This window comes from Erythranthe guttata, chromosome 4 (assembly GCF_056151865.1).
Source record: "Erythranthe guttata isolate IM_541 chromosome 4, IM_541, whole genome shotgun sequence".
In the NCBI taxonomy this organism is placed as follows: Eukaryota; Viridiplantae; Streptophyta; class Magnoliopsida; order Lamiales; family Phrymaceae; genus Erythranthe; species Erythranthe guttata.
In genome coordinates, this window is record NC_142536.1 from 8,708,551 (window position 1) to 8,727,756 (window position 19,206).

Below are 19,206 nucleotides of genomic sequence, written 5' to 3' on the forward strand. Positions count from 1 at the left end.
TTGATATTATAAATTATCTAACCAACAAAAAATGGAAAAATACAATCACATGCATGTATTCTTCAAACATGAACAAGCATTATTGTGCATTAAAAAACACAGCATACATATAAATATATGTTACTACATGTGACTATGGTTATCTAAAATTATCTATAGTTTTATATAGTGACATAGAGCCTAGACAACTGTAGCATGAATCCAACTTTACAAGGCACTTCTCTGCATCTTATTCTCTTCATCTCATAAAGTGATACAAATATCAAAACTTGTGAGATAAAATACGAGTTAAAGAAATGGAACATGCGAATTACATCACTTGAAAACAAAAATAACAATTATCATAGATCTATATGATCCTATATGTCACTATATATGACTATAGTTGTATAGTTATGTATAGATATATATTGACTAGACTCCTGTAGTCCTACTGCACCAGCAACACAGCACAACACACAACAAAACATGCTACAAACAAACAAACAATATGAATGCCTATAAATGCAGTAAAATATAAACAAATCAAATCAACAAATATGTATCCAAATTTGGCCATCAAAACCGAAAAATAAAGAGATGTTACAACAATATACCTTTTCTTCCCTCTTCTCTTACAGAGATACCAGCATTTATCACATTTTCATTACACATAATTAAATTAATATGTTACTAAAACCAATAATGCAGCCACAAAAATGTTTGATAAAAAATCAGTCAAACTAATCAAAGAGGTGGAAAAAAATTCATAGAAACAGAGTTTGACGATTTTTTTTTTTTTTGGAAAAAACGAATCTTCGGATGAAATTTAGATGTGAAAGAGGTATCACATGAGCGTATATTCGTGCATAAGAAGCAGCCTTGCGAGAGATATAGAGTGTTTGTCTGCGGCCTAGGGTTTGGATCGGAGGAAAGGATGCCACTGCTCTACCCCTCATCGTCCCCTTGCGTCTACGGAATCAAATCTGCTCTGCTTGTCCGAGGATTGAAGAAAGTGATTAACTGAGTGGAGGAAGAGAGTTGTTGCAAAAATTTCCATGGAGAACAGGAAAAACAGAATAGCGATAGAGAGGAATGGAGACGGAAGTTCAAGTGTGTAGGATTAGATCGTTTATAAGACGGGCAAAATAGGGAATCCATATACCCCAGGGGTGTAGCAAATTAATATTAGAATTCAGGTTTTTGGTTAGGACGGAAACTAACATTGGACCTCCTCATATATATTTTCAGAAATAGGGGTATCACCCATTTACCCCTTTTTTTATTAGAGAAATTACAGTTACTCACTCCCCCTTCAATATAACGTAATTACGAAGTGCTTTTGTATCGTCTTTTATACAATTACCTATTTAAAAAGGGGCAATTTGCTATACATCCATCTACTATAATTTCCTTTCAAATAAAGACAAACATATTTAGCATTTTGCTAACAGACCACCAGGCATTCCATCATTAGTAATCGGACCAAAATACCCCTCGCACCGATAAGCTGCAAGCCACCTTTGCAACTCCGCCAATCACGTCGATTGAAAACAACCGCCTTTTATATTAGAACATAAAAGCCCAACTTTCTCATGAATGTTCAATCTTCATTTTCTTCTTCTTGTTCGCTTGGTGTTTTCTCGTTTTCTTCTTCTCATCTATAGACAAAGTAACAAAGAAATCGTTATAGAGAAAGGGTCAACACAAGAATGCTTTTGTAATAATCTTGTACCTTAGCTCTGTTCTTCAAACCCATAGATTTGTTTCTTTCGGCAGTTCTGCCTGTCTCGACTTCCACTTAAAGTATCTGAAACATTTTGAGAGAACAACACAAGACAAAATCAATTTCCAAGAAAATAATTGTCTTTGTTCTAATTCCAGGCTGTGGCATAACATTATAACAGCACAAACCACACGGACTTGTTCACAAGAACCAAATATGCGCGCGCGCACACACACACGTTAGAAATAGGGCAGACGCACTAATTGCTCTGTTTCTGTGCGAATGTTTATTGGTATTTACTGTTATTTGCTTTAGGGTATATTCATTACTATATTTGTTATAGTAATTGACAAGGGTAGGTAAAAAAAGAAAACAGAAAAGCTAGATCAACACCTCAGAGAAATCAAGCTTCGCAGGAATTGTCTTGTATATGTATGATTCTTCGCAAGTTCCGGAAACTTCCAACCATACCTTTCCCTAACCCTCATTACATACGTGCACGTTTTTAGCTCTTTCGTCGAGAGGTCATCCAACAAAGCTTATGGCTTGTATTATCATAGTATCAACTTAGAGTAACAAGCAGCAAAAGTACTCAATAGAAATCAAGAAAATATGGAAAACTAATCACCAAAACAAATCCAATACGAAGCTACCAAAGAGAAAACCAACCGAGAATCCGAAAACCACCTACATAAAACCCCTTTATTACCTCAAACTGAAACTCAAACCGAAAAGCATATATCAAACAAAAAATCCTAAATGGGTTGTCTCAATTCCAACCAATGCGAGCAAAAGTCGATAAAATTCACTAAATCAAGAAACGCAAAATCACTACCTGAGAATATGGGCTTTGCATTGAAATTGGGCTTCTGAATGTTTTGCAAGTGAACTCTAACAATTCATTCTGTCTTTTAGCTGTCCTCTTTTCTATACGTAAAATTCCAACAAAGCGTTTAAGTCAATTCAACATATAAAAAAGCTGCACGGGAAAACATAAATGATTACTTCATCTTACCGATTACGATTTGCAGAGAATTTCTTCGTCCCGTTATGGAAAGTGGTCATCGTACGGGTATTCGGCTCTATTCCTTTCGACGACATCTCATCCAAAAGAGTGTCGGCCTCGTTCATATTTCCCATCTTACAATATCCCGATAAAAGCGCCGTATACGCAACTGTATCAGGTAGTATACCCCGTTCGATCATTTCATCGAAAAGCGAAACAGCAACTTCAAGATTGCCCAATTTACACCGACTGTCGATTAATGCTGTGTAGCTAATCACATCCGGTTTTAATCCCATCTCCTCCATCTCACGCCAAAGAGCCGAAGCCATCTCTTTAATTATCGTATTGTTTTTTTTGCCATTCTTTCGTGATTTAGCCATTATTTTACAACCACCATCCAGTAATACGGTATAAGTGATGATATCGGGACTAATGCCCCTTTTCTTCATATCGCCGAAAAGAGCAAGAGCTTCCTTCAGACGATTCACCTGACAATAACCGTTCAACAACATTGTGTACGTAACCAAATCTGGAGATAATCGTTTCCCTACCATATTGCAAAATACCCATTTTGCCCCTTTCATATCGCCAGCACGACAAAGGGCGGCAATAAGCTTGCTGTACATTGTCTCACTAGGGACGTCACCCCAAAAAAGCATAGCCTCGAATACCTCGATAGCACGGTTGTTTTTGCCTTCCAAGCAGAGGCAGTCGATTAGTTTCGAAGAGGTATTTCTATGTACTAAAATTCTTTGATCGAGCAGTTTACGAAAAAGTTCATATCCTTCAGTTGCCTCGCCCAATTCGCAGTAACTGTTGACCATAGAAGCCCAATTTTCTACACTCTTCTCTTCCAAATTACCAAAATAATTTTTGGCTTCCTTCGACTTTCTTGCAAAGCACAGGCCTTCAATGATAAAGCTGTGCGTCAACGAACTGGGAGTCAACCCGTGCTGTTTCATACTATCGAGAAGGTCAAATACTTTGCGCGTAAAACCATTCCGAGCGAGTCCAGAAATGAGGACATTATATGTAATAACATCAGCTTTGAGACCATCTTCAATCATTTCGTCGAATAAGTTTACAGCATCGGAAATACTTCCATGGAGACAGCAACCATTAATCAAAGTGGTGTAATGCACGGCATCTGGTACGAGATTCTTGCACTTCATCTCGTCGAACAATCTCAGAGCATCGTCCAACTCACCCATCTTGCACAATGCATCCATAGCAACATTATACGCAACTTCATCAAGAAATATGCCCGAATCGTTCAAGTTCTTAAACTGGTCGATTACTTCACTATACATACCTCTCAGACACAAGTACTGAAGAATCGGAGTGAGGATAAAACAATTGGTTTTGATACCCTTTCCCTCCATCTCAGTATGGATATTCAACGCTTTATTTATGTCGCCACAATCACAATACCCACGAACCAACGCACGGTAGTTAGCTTCGTCGGGAACAAAGCCGTTTTCTTCCATTTCACGTAAAACAATCTCCGCCCGTTCGGGTTTGCTTTCGCTAACAAATCCCTGAATCACTACAGTACACGCATAATCATCGAGAGGCGCGTTTGTGTCTTTCCACTTTCTTAAGAGCTCGTACCCTACATCCGACCTACCGTGCGCGCACAGCCCTTGAAGATAAGCCGTATACGTAAACGCATTAGGCGCCACACGAGCTTCCTCCATTTCAAGAAGCACCTTCGCAGCTTCTTCCAAATCACCATTTATACAATGCCCCTTAATCACAATCCCGTAAGTATACACGTTCGGAATCAGCTCGAGAGTCTTCTTCATATGCTCGTAGAGAGCAAAGGCAACACCCACATCCCCGTGCCCAATTAGCCTATTCAACAAGAAATTACACGAAAGCAAACACGGGCCCACACCGCGCCTTTTTGTACCGAAAAGAGTGTCAATTGCCTCGTCGAACATTCCTAAACTAACGTAACTCTTCACGAGAGCGTCGAAAGCACGAAAGAGCGAGCTTTGCCGCCCGGCGGCCTTGAACTCCTCCGCTATAGCCTCCAACAAATCCGACACCTCGAAAGAAAGATGCTCCTTTTTCGAAATTATAACATCCGTGAACAAAGAATCCAAATTTCTATCCAATCCCCAATAGCAGAGTATCTTGATAATAGCCAAGTAACATTCGATATCGTGTTGAAAACCATTTTCTTTGAGTTGGTTGAAGAAGGATAATGCAGATTTGGGTTCACACCGCATATCTGTTAGATTCTGCACAACCCTAGACGAATTGAATTCGAATGAATTATTAATACTAATACCATTGCCATTGTTAGGGTAATTTGAGAGAGTAACGTCGTTTCTAGAATGATCGATATCGGAACCCGAATCGGAGAAGTAAGGGGTGAAATGGGCGAGCGATGGAACTGCAAGTAATCGATTAAATTGGAGCTTTGTGAATAGATACTTCTTCTTCGGAGAAACTAACCTAATTGTGGAAACCAGCATGGAACAAGGTTTTTGATGAAATTCCTTGAATCCCTAAGGTTTAACGAGGAGCGAAACGTAACCCATTCAACTGGTGGGGGCGGCGGTGGCTGGGGGCTGAGTTCGTTTTGGTCGGCAAGAGAGAGGAGGGATTTTAAGAGCGTGTATTCTAACTAATTTAATAAATTTTTGTAGCCAAAAGTTATGGAGTTAATTGCATATATTACCCATATGTTATCTCTAATTATCAAATACCCTCTGTCAAAAAACAATTCACCAAAACCCCCTGTGTTAACAAAGTCAGGGGCATCGAGACCCCTGGAGGTAAATCTTGTCACTCACTCGCGAGTCCTCCGATTTTGTATGTCATAATTACCCCTTTTATAAATTAAAAAAAAAATCTGATTGGTTAAATTATGAATAACCTACATTTTGAGGACCAAATTGTAAGTTGTAAAATTATAAAAAAAAAAAAGAAAAGAAAAGAAGAGTCGTCTTCTTCCTCCTCGTTCCGGTCCGCCGGCCACCGCCGGCGTCTCGCACCACAGCCACCCACTCCTTCTTCAAATTTCTCTTCCTCGACAACGCCGCCGTCTAAAACCACCAATTTTTAAGGATATAGAGAGTTGTGTATGGGTGAAGATGGTTAAAAAAATTCTTCTCCTGCTCGCCGCCTTTGTTGCTGAGATCGGGGCTGCCACCGGCAGAGTGAAACTGGGGAGAGAGGACTTCACGAATTTGAAAAGATTTTGATTATTCGTGGGTTGCGGATTTGGAAGAAAGGTGGTGGTGTAGGAGGGGTAAGCTGGTGGTGGGGCAGCGGTAGGGCGGCGGGCTCGAGAAATGTCAATGATGTGTTTAACTAGATGGGGGTGGGGTGGGACTGGGGGAGGGAGAAGAAGATTTTTTTTTTTTTTTTTGTCTATATGTAATTTAAATGTAAAAGAATTAAAATTAAAAACATATAAAAACTTTTAATATCACAAACTAAAAAAAATGCTTATAAATTAAAATTAATTATGTTATAAAATTTGGTAAAATTAAATTAATTACAAAGTTTTAAAAAAATTAATACATAAAATATTTATAAATTAAATATACTTTATTAATTGCTGAATAAAACCCTAAGGTATTTTTGTAATTTTACTCGCAGTCAATTCCTAAAAGCACAGTATGTGCAGTGAGCTTCGAATTTGTTAACACATGAGGGTTTTAGTGAATTTATTTTAACAAGGGGTATTTAACAATTAGAGATAACACAGGGTGTGCACGACTTCTGTTCGATTTTTTGCTGCTAAAACAGAATATATCGGTTTTGTAAATTAAAAACCATATATGTCGGTTTTTCATCTGTTCGGTTTCGGTTCAGTTTCTATTTTTTTTTCCGGTTTAAAAGTAACTATATATTCAAGTTATGCAAACAAAAGAATCTAATTACAATTACTTTCACAACTAACTAATGCAATGAAAGTACACAAATTTTAATTCTACGGGACTTAAAGTAATTTAGATGATGTATTATGCTTCAGTTTTTTTTTTCCTACTTTCATCAACCATATAATTAAAACCATGAACTCTAGTAAAATTTTAGTTACTAAATAAATAAAATACAATGTCTCAATTTATGAACAAATGCTTAGTATGAAACAAGTAATTGAAAGATAAAAAAAGTAAAAATTAGGCTAAAATAATACATATATTACATAAAATGAAGTCATTTTATATTTTCGATTCGGGTTTTTGATTCGGTTATTTATCCTTTCCACCATACCGAACCGAATAATTTGGTATTTCAAAAATAGAAAACCGTACATACAGTTTGCGACTCGGTACAGTTTGAAACGGCTTGATTTTTCGATTTTTTGGTTCTGTCTTTCTTGCTCACCCCTACCAAAAATAATAATAATTCAGTCATAAAAGGAATATTATTAATATAGTTGAATATTTAATTTGATAATAATTTAAAAATGGGTGTTAAATCCTGTATTGAAATTTCTTGATTCCTCGTAGATAATCAAAATAATTGTTTGATAAAATTAAGCACTGAATACTGAATGCTGAATACACTGACAAAATGGCTAAGGCCGTATCTGAATACTAAATGTTGAATTTATAAGTTTATTAGGTAACCGAAAATTTTATTATGTCTGAATAGTATAATTGTACGGTATTAACCTGCAAATTATTGAACATATAAGTTTATTTACAAACAAAATAATGAATACTATTTACTTAATAACAAAATTATAACTATATATAACCCATTAAAACATAATTGTAACAATAAACCTAGTAATTATTATATTATATTAATTTAGTGAAAATAAGTACGTATGAAGTAAATTTTATTCTGAAGACTTTCATTATAAATATCAAGCATAAAGTGGTAAATTCGTTGAGAGTTAAACCAATACATAGAATTAAACATAATATATTTAAAAGGGAAAATAAAAGTAAATGATAGGAGAGTTAAGTGTTGTAGGGGTGGAAATCGGATGCAATGGATCAGAAACGACTTTTTTGCAAAATTTACAAATTATTTTGGAAGTAGAAAACGAGTTCCAATTTCCATTCCAAAAAAAATGAAAATCACAAATTCATTCCGATTTCAGAATGTCTCGGAATCGGCGGGGTTTCGAAAATTACATTGGGTTATAATATCTTGTGTTAAATTCAGAAATAATGGAATTTTTTCACAATATTTTTCTATATTTTTGTAATTTTGCAAGAAGATGCAAAAAAATCCAAGAGAGTTCGACAAAACGCAATCAACAAAAACAAATGTAGGAACAACAAATTGAAACATTGATTTTCTTTTAAGAAAAAAATGCAACATAAATTTTTTGATATGAATTAATATTTTCGACGGTTTTAATTTACTTTACCATTCGGTATTTATATTTTTCATATAACATATAACATAGGTTATATTTTGGGGTTCCAAAATACATCATAAAATTATATTATATATTTCAAAAAACCATAAAATATTCGGAACTAAAATCGGATCGGAAATCGGAATTTCCAATAATTTTATCTACAATTCCAATTATGTTCCAAGTAAATTCGGCCGAATCGGAAATTGGAACTTTGGAAATCGGAAATCGGAATGAAAAATACGATTCCAAATTCAGATATTTTTCGGATCGGAATTAGCGGAATTCGGAAATTTCATTCTGATTTCCACCCCTAGTGTTGTAATATCGTTTTTTTGTGGGGATAAAACAATCTAATAACCATTCAGCATGACATCTGGATGAATAAGCTGTGTAGTTTAACCTGAATCGGTATGCACCTAATGACTTGATTCAGAGGTCTACAAAAAAAAAACTCTAAATAAAGAAAACACTGACTGAATCTGAAATTGATGTCAATCAGCGGTCTTTTAGAGGTATCAAACAGGCCCAATTCTCCCTCTCTCTCTCAAATCCATATAAAATGTTTCCCCTCTTCCTTCTTTTTCACAAAATTCCACCTTCCAAAACCCTAGACTCCCAAATACAATTTTGTCTACAAATTTGAACTATAGCGGACGTAATATTTTATTTTTCACTAATTTTATATAATTAGTTTTTTGTTTGAGGCGAATTGCAGTTGATTTGGGGTTGTTTTAAGAAAAAGATAACACACAACATAACTGGTTACAAGCCCCGTCCGATGCGAGGTTAAAGTTGGCCGCATCCAAAGGTTGCGGGTGACAACAGGGGCGAGTCCATCCCATGGTAGGGTGGACTCCTGTCCCGCTCAATTACTAATTCTTCCATTATATTATACCTATATAATTATTTATTCCATTCAATTTTATTATTTCGTTCATCCAATTTTTATTATTTAATCACACCCAAAATTCAAAATATGCAACAAAAAAAATTCATAATTTTTTTCTCCTCCTAATTTATTCAAAAAAAAAAAGGTAAATATTTTTCAGGGGCGCCATCCCCAAAATTTAACCCCACCCTGTAGTAAATTCCTGGACTCGCCAGTAAGTGACAACATCCAAATTTGAAGCTAGGGTTTTTTTTTTTGTTTTTGACAATTGAAGCTAGGGGTTAGGCTTCAGTTTTCATTTTCTTTAATTCAAATATTGTAATGTTTGCACCCAGTTTTCTTTTATCCCAAAAATTAATTAATAATAAAAATTAGGTAAAGATACAACACATTGTAGTTCAAAATTGTGAATATTTGTAGTTCAATTGAATTTGGAAGTTTAAGGGTTCGGATTGTGTGATTTTGCCAAAAAAAAAAAAAAAAAAAAAAAAAAAAAAAAAAAAAAAGAAAACAGTTTGTAATAAAGAGAAGGGAGAGAGAAAAGAGTTTTGGAAGAATTTCGAGAGAAAAATACTTTAAAGTTGTGTGCATGATTCAGTAAATTTAGTATGAGATTTGACATTTCGGTTCAAACAAATATAATTTGACTTTTAACGAATATAATCTTATTAATGAAAATACAACTTTTTTTTTATTATTGAAAATAAAAGTTTAATTATATTAAATTCATCCTTCACAAATAGTAATACTATTTGGTTTATATGATTTTTTTTTTATATATATTTCACTATCCAATCATGTTGGTATTTTTGTAGTTTATAATAACCTAGAGTGATTACGAAATTTGCTCAGTATAGTATGAGACGCCCAATGGACTGGTGGTATCCTGAACAAAACCGGACCGAACCGGCCCAAATACGGCATGTTGATCACCCCACTCATGCCATTCGCCCGCCCTGCCGTGTTGACCACGCCCGATGCCGGCCGGCTGCCGGTATATATAGGCTAGGGTACGTGTTGTACTTTCTCAAACCCGCAACTCACAAAATCAAACCGGGGAGTTGACCCGGTCAACTTGGTGGGTGTTATGTAATTAAAAAACTTGAAATTTTAAAAAATGTCGCCTAACAGCTTGTTTGACCCCAATTCGACAGGTAGGCTGTCCAAGTTGTTTTTTCTAATGGTCGATATCATCAATCATTTAAAGTTAACGGTCGAGATATGTTGACTATTAACCAGTGTTTTAAAAATCTGTCGAGGCGGCCGATTAATCGGTCTCCGAGGTGGATGCGGTCGAAAACCTTTATGATTTTAGTGTAAATGTTTGAAAAATCGGATTTTTGCCTGTGAGGCGGTCTTAGGCGGTTAGAGGCGGTTCGAGGCGGTTCTAGGCGGTCCGAGGCGGTCTGAGACGGTCAAACCTTTAAGGCGGGTCAAACTTCGGTGGCAAAAATCGGTCAAAAATCGGTTTTTTTTTTTTTAATTCATAATAAAAGTTGGGATTTTAATAAAAAAAAATATGAGTTTATGCTTTATTTTGTTTATGTTAACTATTATTGTTAAAGAATTAATGATATATGCCAGGAATGTATCTAAATTCAAAAAAAAATTGTCTTTTTATTTATATTTTATAAGGATATTTATGTATTATGATCTTATTATTATTATTAAACTTTTATTGTGTTATTAGGATATATACATGATGGGGATATAATTATATTTAAATATCTTTTTATCTATGTTTTGAGTATATATAAATAATATCTACAAATATATTATATTAAATTTTAAAAACCAATTTATTTCCAATTTATCACCGATTAATCACCGCCACACCAATTAATCATGAGTCGGCTCCTGACCGCCTCCGACCCGATTACCGCTTTTTACAACCTTGCTATTAACCACAACGACTAATTTGTCGAGCCCTGTTTACCTGGCCGAATTAATTATCTTTTCCAAATTACTTTTTTTTTCGAATAAATGAGATGTTGGATAATAATTAGTAATAACTCAGTACTTTCGGGAAAACAAAAATCAAAACATTACAACCTTGAAAGCATGTATCCCATTCTGAAGGTAAAACATAAATTCGAGCAGGAAATTCCGAAGTGAAAAATTAACATCATAAAAGTTTATTATTCAAAAGTTTGGAGCTAATTGCATAAAACCCCATGTGTAATATCGAATGGCCAAAAAAACCCTTTATATTATCTTTTATATAGCACACTGCACCTTATTTCGTTTTTTTGTTGTTGATTTAAGGGAAGTGACAAAATTAACCTGAATAAAAAATTAAACAAAATAAAAATATCCAACCCAAAAATAAAAAACTCTAAAGAAAATAAAAAGGGTATCAAAAGAAAAAAAAAATAAGAAAAAAATCAAATTACTGTACAATTGCTCTTCCCCGTCAAACCACCCCACCCCCAATCCAAATCCAAACCCAGACAACTACTATCCATGAAAGCTCTCTAATGTTGCATCAACAGTCTCTAATTGCGGCGGTGTGCGGTGGATCTTGACATCGTGAGGGAGGTAGGGTGGTTTTGGAGTCGACCTCACTCATGTACGAATCAAGGTTTACAGAATTTAGAATCGAGGTTTGAGAGGTAAGCTGTCAATCCTCGAACCCGAGAACGAATTGCAGCCGGTTTAGATCTATTTTGTGCTGCCGACTTCCAAACGACGCCGTTTCGGAGTTCGAGTGCGGGTCGGAGGTGGGCTCGACGATGCCGTTTCGGAGTAGAAATCGAGATTGATGTTTTCTGATGACGAAGACGTCGGAGACGGTGTGAAGCTGGTTGAGTGAATTTTTTTATTTTTTTTTGGAGAAGATGGTTTTTTTGAAAATGTTAAGGATTGAATTGATTTTTTTTTTTAAACTTCATTTTGGTCCATATTGAATTTTGGGGTGAATCTGTAATTTTTGAAATTTATAATTTAAAGGGCATTATGGTCCTTTCGGGTCAAAAATACACCCACAGTCGCACAATCCGCGTGTGGAGCACACGATAAGCTAGCAAGGCCCTTGTTGCCTTTGACTAGTTTTTATAGGGGGGTTATTGCTAATTTTTTTAACACGAGAGTTTTTTTAGCAATTTTAGATTACACATGGGTGGTTTTTGCAAAAAAAACCCAAAAGTTTGTTTTAAGCCTATGTTATGATGAATAGCTAATTGCAAACACCACTCTTGTGAAATCGCGAATTGGCAAATAACCCCTGTGAAAACTCACCCATGCCTCCATGTGTAACCAAAGTCAAAGCATCCAGCCCCCTAAGAACAAATCGTGTCCCTCACGCGCTGTTAGTGCGATTTTTGCTACATTTTTATGTGTGAATTGTCAGAAATGCCCCCAAGGCTCTCTTTTTTCCTTTCCCTTTGCTTTTTTTTTTGGCTAAATACAGTTTGCACCCTTAAAGTATAGGGCTGGTAACACTTACCCCCTTAAAGTTACAAATGTAACACTTGCCCCCCTCATTAATGAATTTAATGATAAAACTTTGACTTTGAATGATGTGGCATTTTTTCTTCCCAAATTGTCCTTCTAGCTATTATATTAATGCATATATAATAATATATTTTCAATAATATTTCAAAAACTAAATTTTATAAAATGTAATAATTATTAAAAAAATAATTTGATTTATGTTTAACCCCACATTTTAATTACTATGGACCCTAATATAAATAAAAATCTCAATATTTAAAAAAATATATTTAAAATACGTTAAACATTTGCAAGAAAAAAATAATTTCAAGACTTAAACGTCCAATTTTTTTTATAATAATTATTGATTTGAAAATTTATTTCAGTTACTTAAATACAAATTTCAATAAAAAGAATATTTAAATATTTAGACGTTTAAATTATAATTTCTTATTAACTTTTGAATACATTTTGTGATTCTCAAAGTAAAAAGTCGGATGATTATATTAGAGTCATATACGCATTAATATAACTATATAAACTATAAAATTATTATTAAAATTTGAATAATTGTTAACTTTTTATTAGCTACAAATGAAAACAAGGTAAAACAAAAATGAAACTAAAATTCAATTTTTTTCATTCGTAAATTTACAATATTGAAATAATAAAATCAAGTTTTTGCAAAGTTGCCGATTTTTTATTATTACATATTCATTATTTATATAATGGCTAGAAGGATAATTTGGGAAGAAAAAATGCCACATCAATCAAAGTCAAAGTTTTACCTTTAAATTCATTAATGAGGGGGGTAAGTGTTACATTTGTAACTTTAAAGGGGTAAGTGTTACCACCCCTATACTTTAAGGGTGCAAACTGTATTTAGCCCTTTTTTTTTTGTTCTTTTTTCTTTTTTTTTTCTTTCCCCTTTTTCCCGTTCTTCATTCATCTCATCTTCCTCAAGAAGCCGCCCCTGTCAAACATGGCCATCTCCAATTCTCTGAGGATTTTGATCAATCATGGCCCAAAAACTTCGAAGAAACCTAAGCTTCCAAGGATGACCACTGCTGTCGCCGCACGAAGATGAAGATGGTGGAAGAAAAATCATTTTCTGAGCCTCCATTTTCTCCGTTCAATGGCCGTACACCTCCGCCGCAGCATGCCTCAATTGGAAGAAGATCTGAAAATGTGGTGGCGAGCAGCGGTGGTAGGCTCCGACTTGGGCCGAATGGTGGATTGAAGTGGTTGGGGGTGGAGGCAGCCGGCGGTGGTCGTGGGGGGGTTGTGTGTGGGTGTGCAGGGAGAAGAAGATGCAGACTTCTTTTATTTTTTATAATTATTAAAATATTTAACATATGTTTTAGTTTTTTTTTTTTTTTTTATCTTAAGATATAGGTCCCTGGTGACAAAACTAATTAGAACTAAATGACAAGCTCAACTAAACATTTGCTTCACATCCTTTATTAAATTCATTCCAAAAATGCCCTTTCACTCATCTTTATTTTTTCAATTTTCACTCTACATTTTTTACGTTATTATATATAAAAAAAATTCCTTATTTATAGCATTTTTTTGAAACTTACGTTTTTTTTCTTCTTTTTTGTTAAATAATTCAGCAAATTTTAAAAATACTATGGTATACTATGGTGTACTATGTTGTACTATGGTGTACTATCGTTTTTACACTATTATTAAAAAAAAATATCTACAATATTATTGAAAATTACAAAACAAAACTCGTTTTTCGTTTTTGTTAATTCAATCTATATATATATATATATACTAGTTAGATGCACCGCGCAAGGCGCGGTGTGCATGCCCAATTTTTATGTTGTGTTTTCGATTATTTCATAGAATTTTACAATGAACATGTTATACAGAAGTAGAGCATACAATCTGAGTGCTAAACAAAGTACAATGCGACGAACGATGATGGACTGAGAAAAAGAGAATACACTTATTCAAGCAAACAAGTGTTCCTTACTAACTGTACACGAGGTGAGAGTGGCCATAGGGCATCGCTGAAGCATCCTTATCGATGTTTTTTATTACATTAAACTTATTGATATAAGATGTTTATCACAGAACTATAGGTTAAGCGTTACATGATAAGATTGATCACTTCATGTGGCAAGTAGCCACAAACGTGGATAGCATTCAACAAATTCAGATGGCATTTACACATCTCCCTGCAAAATTCCTCTGGAACATTTGAGCAAAGACTTCATTATTTCAAACTTCCACATCCCCAAACCTAAAAATAAGTAAAATAAAGCGGAAAGTCAATTTATTATTCTACATCAAAGAGGGTCCATTCTCAATGTCTCATGCAATGTAATTCTTCAATCCAATATACCACTATCACTGCTCAACAAATAGAGCCATACGAACCTTATATTTCATCAATTAAGGTGGCAGCAAAACGAAAGCTATTTAGACACAATTCAAAGCATACCAGGTTTTCAATAATAATCGGAAAAAAAAATTGGCTAGAAAAGAGAGCCGAGCACCTAATTTTCCATCATTTATAATCTCTCAACAAATAATTGTAACATCAATCGAACTCCCGTAATTTATAAACCTCATTGGTAATGCACAAAAGCAAATAAAGAAACATTCATGATTATTTTTAACGAATTGGCTCTTACAAATTGACACTAAAAGCCATCCATATGCATCCCCACAATGCGAAGAATTGGCGCCAGCAACGGGGCCTGCCCTTAAAGGGCATTTTTTCGATTTCACGGAGCCATAGACATGTAAATTGGCATAATTTACTTTTAATGTTTTTAACATCGAACTAAATACGAGAATTATGAAAAAAATTAGGTTCAAACAGTTATGAGTCGGCTTTCTTGTGGTCCAATCAGTTTTGAGGCCACACACCTCGGCCAATGCTTATTTCGTATCGCTCTCATTCCGGTCGCTTTTGTCGGAAATCACAAAATTCAGGGTAAGAAAAATTCAGACGAAATGCATTAAAAAAGCACAGTTGTTTTGCTATACAAAAAGCGGCAGCATCAGTGCCGTTGCCGGCTAAAGCGGGCAGGCCCTTCTTGAGCGCCTCTCCTGGTCAACGGCCGACTGGACGGTGGTGTAGGAGGTTTAACAGAGAGATGGCGGCAGATTCAGCAGAGATATCAGAGGTGAGAGGAGACGATCACTGTCACACTCAAGTGTCCTCAGTGTCTTCGAACGTCGAGCGATTTTGCAACAGATAAGCACAGCTGAATCCCTAGACAGTCGACAGAAATGTGGAAGGCAAAAAAAAAAAAAAATCCACAAATAATAGAGGTTAGGCCAAAAGGTTTGACGGCTATTAGAAGTGCAGATATCGAACTCACAAGGGAGTGAAATAAAATTGCATAACAATTTCAAATGCTTCAACATTAAAGCCTGCCCAAAAATTATCTTGCATTGTTAATAGAATGTAATGATGAACAAGATTTATTGCACCCTAAAATTATTAATTTCTTTCATGCAATTTTTTTTTATTAGGTTATTCTAAGAAATTTTCGATTTGGTATCTTACCCCCAGTGTATCTATTTCAATAATTTTTCTCCCAGAATTCTGCTATTGCAATTTTCACAAATTGACCTCCACAGACACACACATAAAATCCCCAAATAAACATGTGCAATGATAAAAAATGAAGGTCAAGTTAACTATGCAGCCCAAACTATTTCTAAACATTGATTTTCGTAAAATTCAAAAGGGTGTGTCTATCCAATGGAACGTTTTCTTTTCACATTAAATGAAATAACCATACACACTTTATAAATAAATAAATAAAATAAATAAATAAAACCTATAGGAATAAACTTACAGTGTCCATAAGACTCCAGCAGCAAGCGAAGAAATCGAAACGAAATCGTCTCCAAAATCCCTTTTGACGTACCCAAAGACAACATTTTAATCAAATTTATTTCTTCTTCTTCGATCTTTATTTTTCACCTTTGTTTATGCAGAATTTAAATCAAGGTTTCAGGAGTAGAGCCGACACTCATCGGGCCGGACGGCGGGATTTTTGACGAAAAGAAAGACATAAAAGAAATAGGAGGCGGGAATTCTGATTTGACGAGATGGTAGGCCGGAAGAGAAGTTGTTTGTGGTGGTGTCGGAGATTGAAGAAGGAGGCGGCATGAACGTGTACTCCGACTGCCGCCGCCGCCAACCTTGCAGTCACGAGTTCGAATAATTCGTTGTTTGATGGCCGTCTCCTGTCTTCGTTTGCCGTTTGCTGTGGAGGTTTATCTGGTCGTAAGACTCTGTTTTGGCAACGAAAAAAAACAAAAAGAAAAGCAGGAGGAGGAGCATCCACCACTGTAGTGCGGTGCGAAGGAGCGACCGACGGAGGAGGAGCATCCACCACTACAAATCCCATAATGTAGCTTTCATGCCAAACACTTCAACAACTACAGAGATACAAACAATTAGACCCACACCAAATGAAGATTACTAACTACATGTTTCTCGTCATGAACACCAAATCAATAGGTAAAGAGAACTTACAAATATCAAGGAAACGTAACTGCAGTTCCTCATTACAGCTCCAAGAATGTCACTTGTCACTCTGTCTCTTTTAAAAGTGTCGAAAATTTGTTGGGCTACGCTCGGAATAACTCCAACATTACTTTGGAGTTGCCCATTCTACAAGGAAGATAATTTCAGTTTAATATTTCATCATTTGTGGAGAAAATAAAAATTCAATTGAATATAAGACCCAATGAATGAATTAGCCTGAAAATCTTTTCTTTTATTCATGCCTCACCTCCCACTGTGTGAGTTTTGTCAATCGACGTATAAGAAATCTGCTACAGCAATTGACCTCTGCGCTCGGGGAGGGAGAAAATATAAAAGAAAAAATTCTACAGAAGAAGCGAAGGAGGACGACGGATTTGAAGCGGCGTCGTTTGGAGGCACATGGTGTAGCCGCCGATGAAGATTTTCAGCGGGTAAAAAAATTGAAAAAAAGAAAGGAAAAAAGAAAAGAAAGGTCTGGCGGAGGAGAAGAGGTAACGCCGTTTCTGTTTCTGGATTTTTAGGTTAAAAATAAAGTGAAAAGAAAGAAAAAGGAAGCAGGTCAAGCAGGAAGATTTAAAGTGGAGAAATAAATGGAAAAGAAAAGAATTCACGCTGCTGATTGGGAGGTGGGGGAGGTACGACGCCGTTTGACGAATAAACAGGCGGAAAGAAAAGGTAAAATAAATGGGGGGGCGGGATTTAGGGGCGATCGATATATATATATATACTTAATATATATATATATATATATATATATATATAATATATATATATATATATATATATATATATATATATATATATATATATATATTAATATTTTTATTTGTTGTAATATTATAGTAGACTGTGGTATACTACGGTCCACTATGGTCTACTATGGTGTACTACCAAACCCTAGCAGCCAACAAACACACAATCCTCGTCAACCCTAGCCGTCAAACCCTAGCCGCCAACGTCTGCATTCATCGCAATCATAGTCACCTACGAACTTTGGGAGAAAACCAGATTTACGATTTTGAACCTACATCAAACAAAATCTCTTGAAGATCAAGATCAAATCTCCACCATAATTAACCACATCCCCCGCCACAACCACAACAACCCCTCGCCGCCATCTCGACCATCAGAGCCCGCCGGCTTGACCACCACAGCCCGCGGCCGCCGTGTCCTCCTCCACAGCCCCGCCGCATCCCGACCACCACAGCCCGCCGCCTAGACCACCACAATCGCCGATCCCGAATCAACCACCATAGCCCCCGCCGCCGTCTCAAATACCACAACCCCTCTCCGCCATCTTAACCACCACATCCCGCCGCCTCGACCACAGCCCGCCGCTGCCGCCTCCTTCTCCACCACAGCCCCCGCCGCCGCCTCCTTCTCCACCACAGCCCCCGCCGCCGCCCTTTCCACCACAACCCCTGGCTTGGCTCGGTTACTACTGAATTAATTAACAAGAGAGGTGTGTGGGGATGGAGAGAGAGAGAGAGAGAGAGAGAGAGAGAGAGAGAGAGAGAGAGAGAGAGAGAGAGAGAGAGAGAGAGAGAGAGAGAGAGAGAGACGGAATTGAAGATACACAGATCGTGTGAGAGAGGGAGGAAGAGAGAGAACGTGAGAGAAACCAAAAAACGAAATAAATCTGAATTGGAGAAACGTAATATATGTAGGTTATATAATTTAGGGTATAAGGGTAATATAGGGATAAAAAAAATTAGGGATGTGGCCCATATATTATTTGAAATTAAGGATTTAATTAAAAAAATGAATTTGAACTTGTCATTTAGTTCAAATTCGGTTTCGTTTGAGGGGCTCATAGCATATTAACCCTTTTTTTTATTAACGTATATGTTTTTGTATTTAATAATATATTTGTTTATAAAATTTTCCTTTTTTTTTTTTTTTTAATTATTATTATATTAATATATATTTTATTTTGTATTTTATTCATTAAAACACTATTGCTTTTCTAATTGCAAAAAAACCCGGGGCTTTTTTTGTCTTTTGACCTTTGGTCAACAGACAAAATGCTAATGGGTGCAGTGTGCTTCAAAATAGGTTACGCGGGGAGGCATGAGTGAATTTTTTTTCACAGGGGGTTATTTGCCAATTCGCGATTTCACAGGGGTGGTATTTGCAATAAACTCTTATGATGAGTTACAACGAGTTGGAACATATCTATAATATGTAATTGTGTTTCGGTTGTTAGCTTGATAAAACTGATGCCATTGCCCTCTGTCGTCATATATAACTAACATATAATCTAATTTTAGAAATATGTGTGTCTAACATTCGTAAACTATCTTTCACA

The 19,206-nt window shown here is 35.8% G+C and overlaps 1 protein-coding gene and 1 long non-coding RNA gene across 5 annotated transcripts; both read right to left on the reverse strand.

Annotated features, from left to right (window-relative positions):
* Positions 1–1,223: 1,223 nt before the first annotated feature.
* LOC105972809 (Pentatricopeptide repeat (PPR) superfamily protein) lies at positions 1,224–5,385 on the reverse strand. Of its 4 annotated transcripts, none has more exons than XM_088816812.1 (5): positions 2,721–5,385; positions 2,538–2,632; positions 2,099–2,271; positions 1,715–1,789; positions 1,224–1,640 (listed from the first exon to the last, which is right to left on the reverse strand). In XM_088816812.1, the coding sequence occupies exons 1-2, from the start codon at positions 5,192–5,194 to the stop codon at positions 2,617–2,619; spliced, it is 2,490 nt and encodes an 829-aa protein (XP_088672938.1). In that variant the 5' UTR covers positions 5,195–5,385; the 3' UTR covers positions 1,224–1,640; positions 1,715–1,789; positions 2,099–2,271; positions 2,538–2,616. The 4 variants fall into 4 exon arrangements, with proteins under 4 accessions (XP_088672938.1, XP_088672936.1, XP_088672937.1 ...); XM_088816810.1 differs by having other exon boundaries at positions 2,538–2,627; positions 2,721–5,363; XM_088816811.1 differs by lacking the exon at positions 2,099–2,271 and having other exon boundaries at positions 2,541–2,627; positions 2,721–5,337.
* A 9,533-nt stretch (positions 5,386–14,918) lies between these two features.
* Positions 14,919–17,352, reverse strand: LOC148771069 (uncharacterized). Its single transcript, XR_016030832.1, has 4 exons — positions 17,146–17,352; positions 16,887–17,024; positions 16,201–16,789; positions 14,919–15,608 (listed from the first exon to the last, which is right to left on the reverse strand). It is a non-coding gene; the product is annotated as an uncharacterized LOC148771069 (long non-coding RNA).
* Positions 17,353–19,206: the final 1,854 nt, after the last annotated feature.

What these genes read in the sequence shown, in the direction of transcription:
- LOC105972809 (XM_088816810.1), bottom strand. Translation starts at nt 5,194, where the DNA reads ATGCTGGTTTCCACAATTAGGTTAGTTTCTCCGAAGAAGAAGTATCTA. An exon ending in TTCTCTGCAAATCGTAATCG is followed by an intron (nt 2,628 to 2,720) that starts GTAAGATGAAGT and finishes CGTATAGAAAAG; the next exon opens with AGGACAGCTAAAAGACAGAA.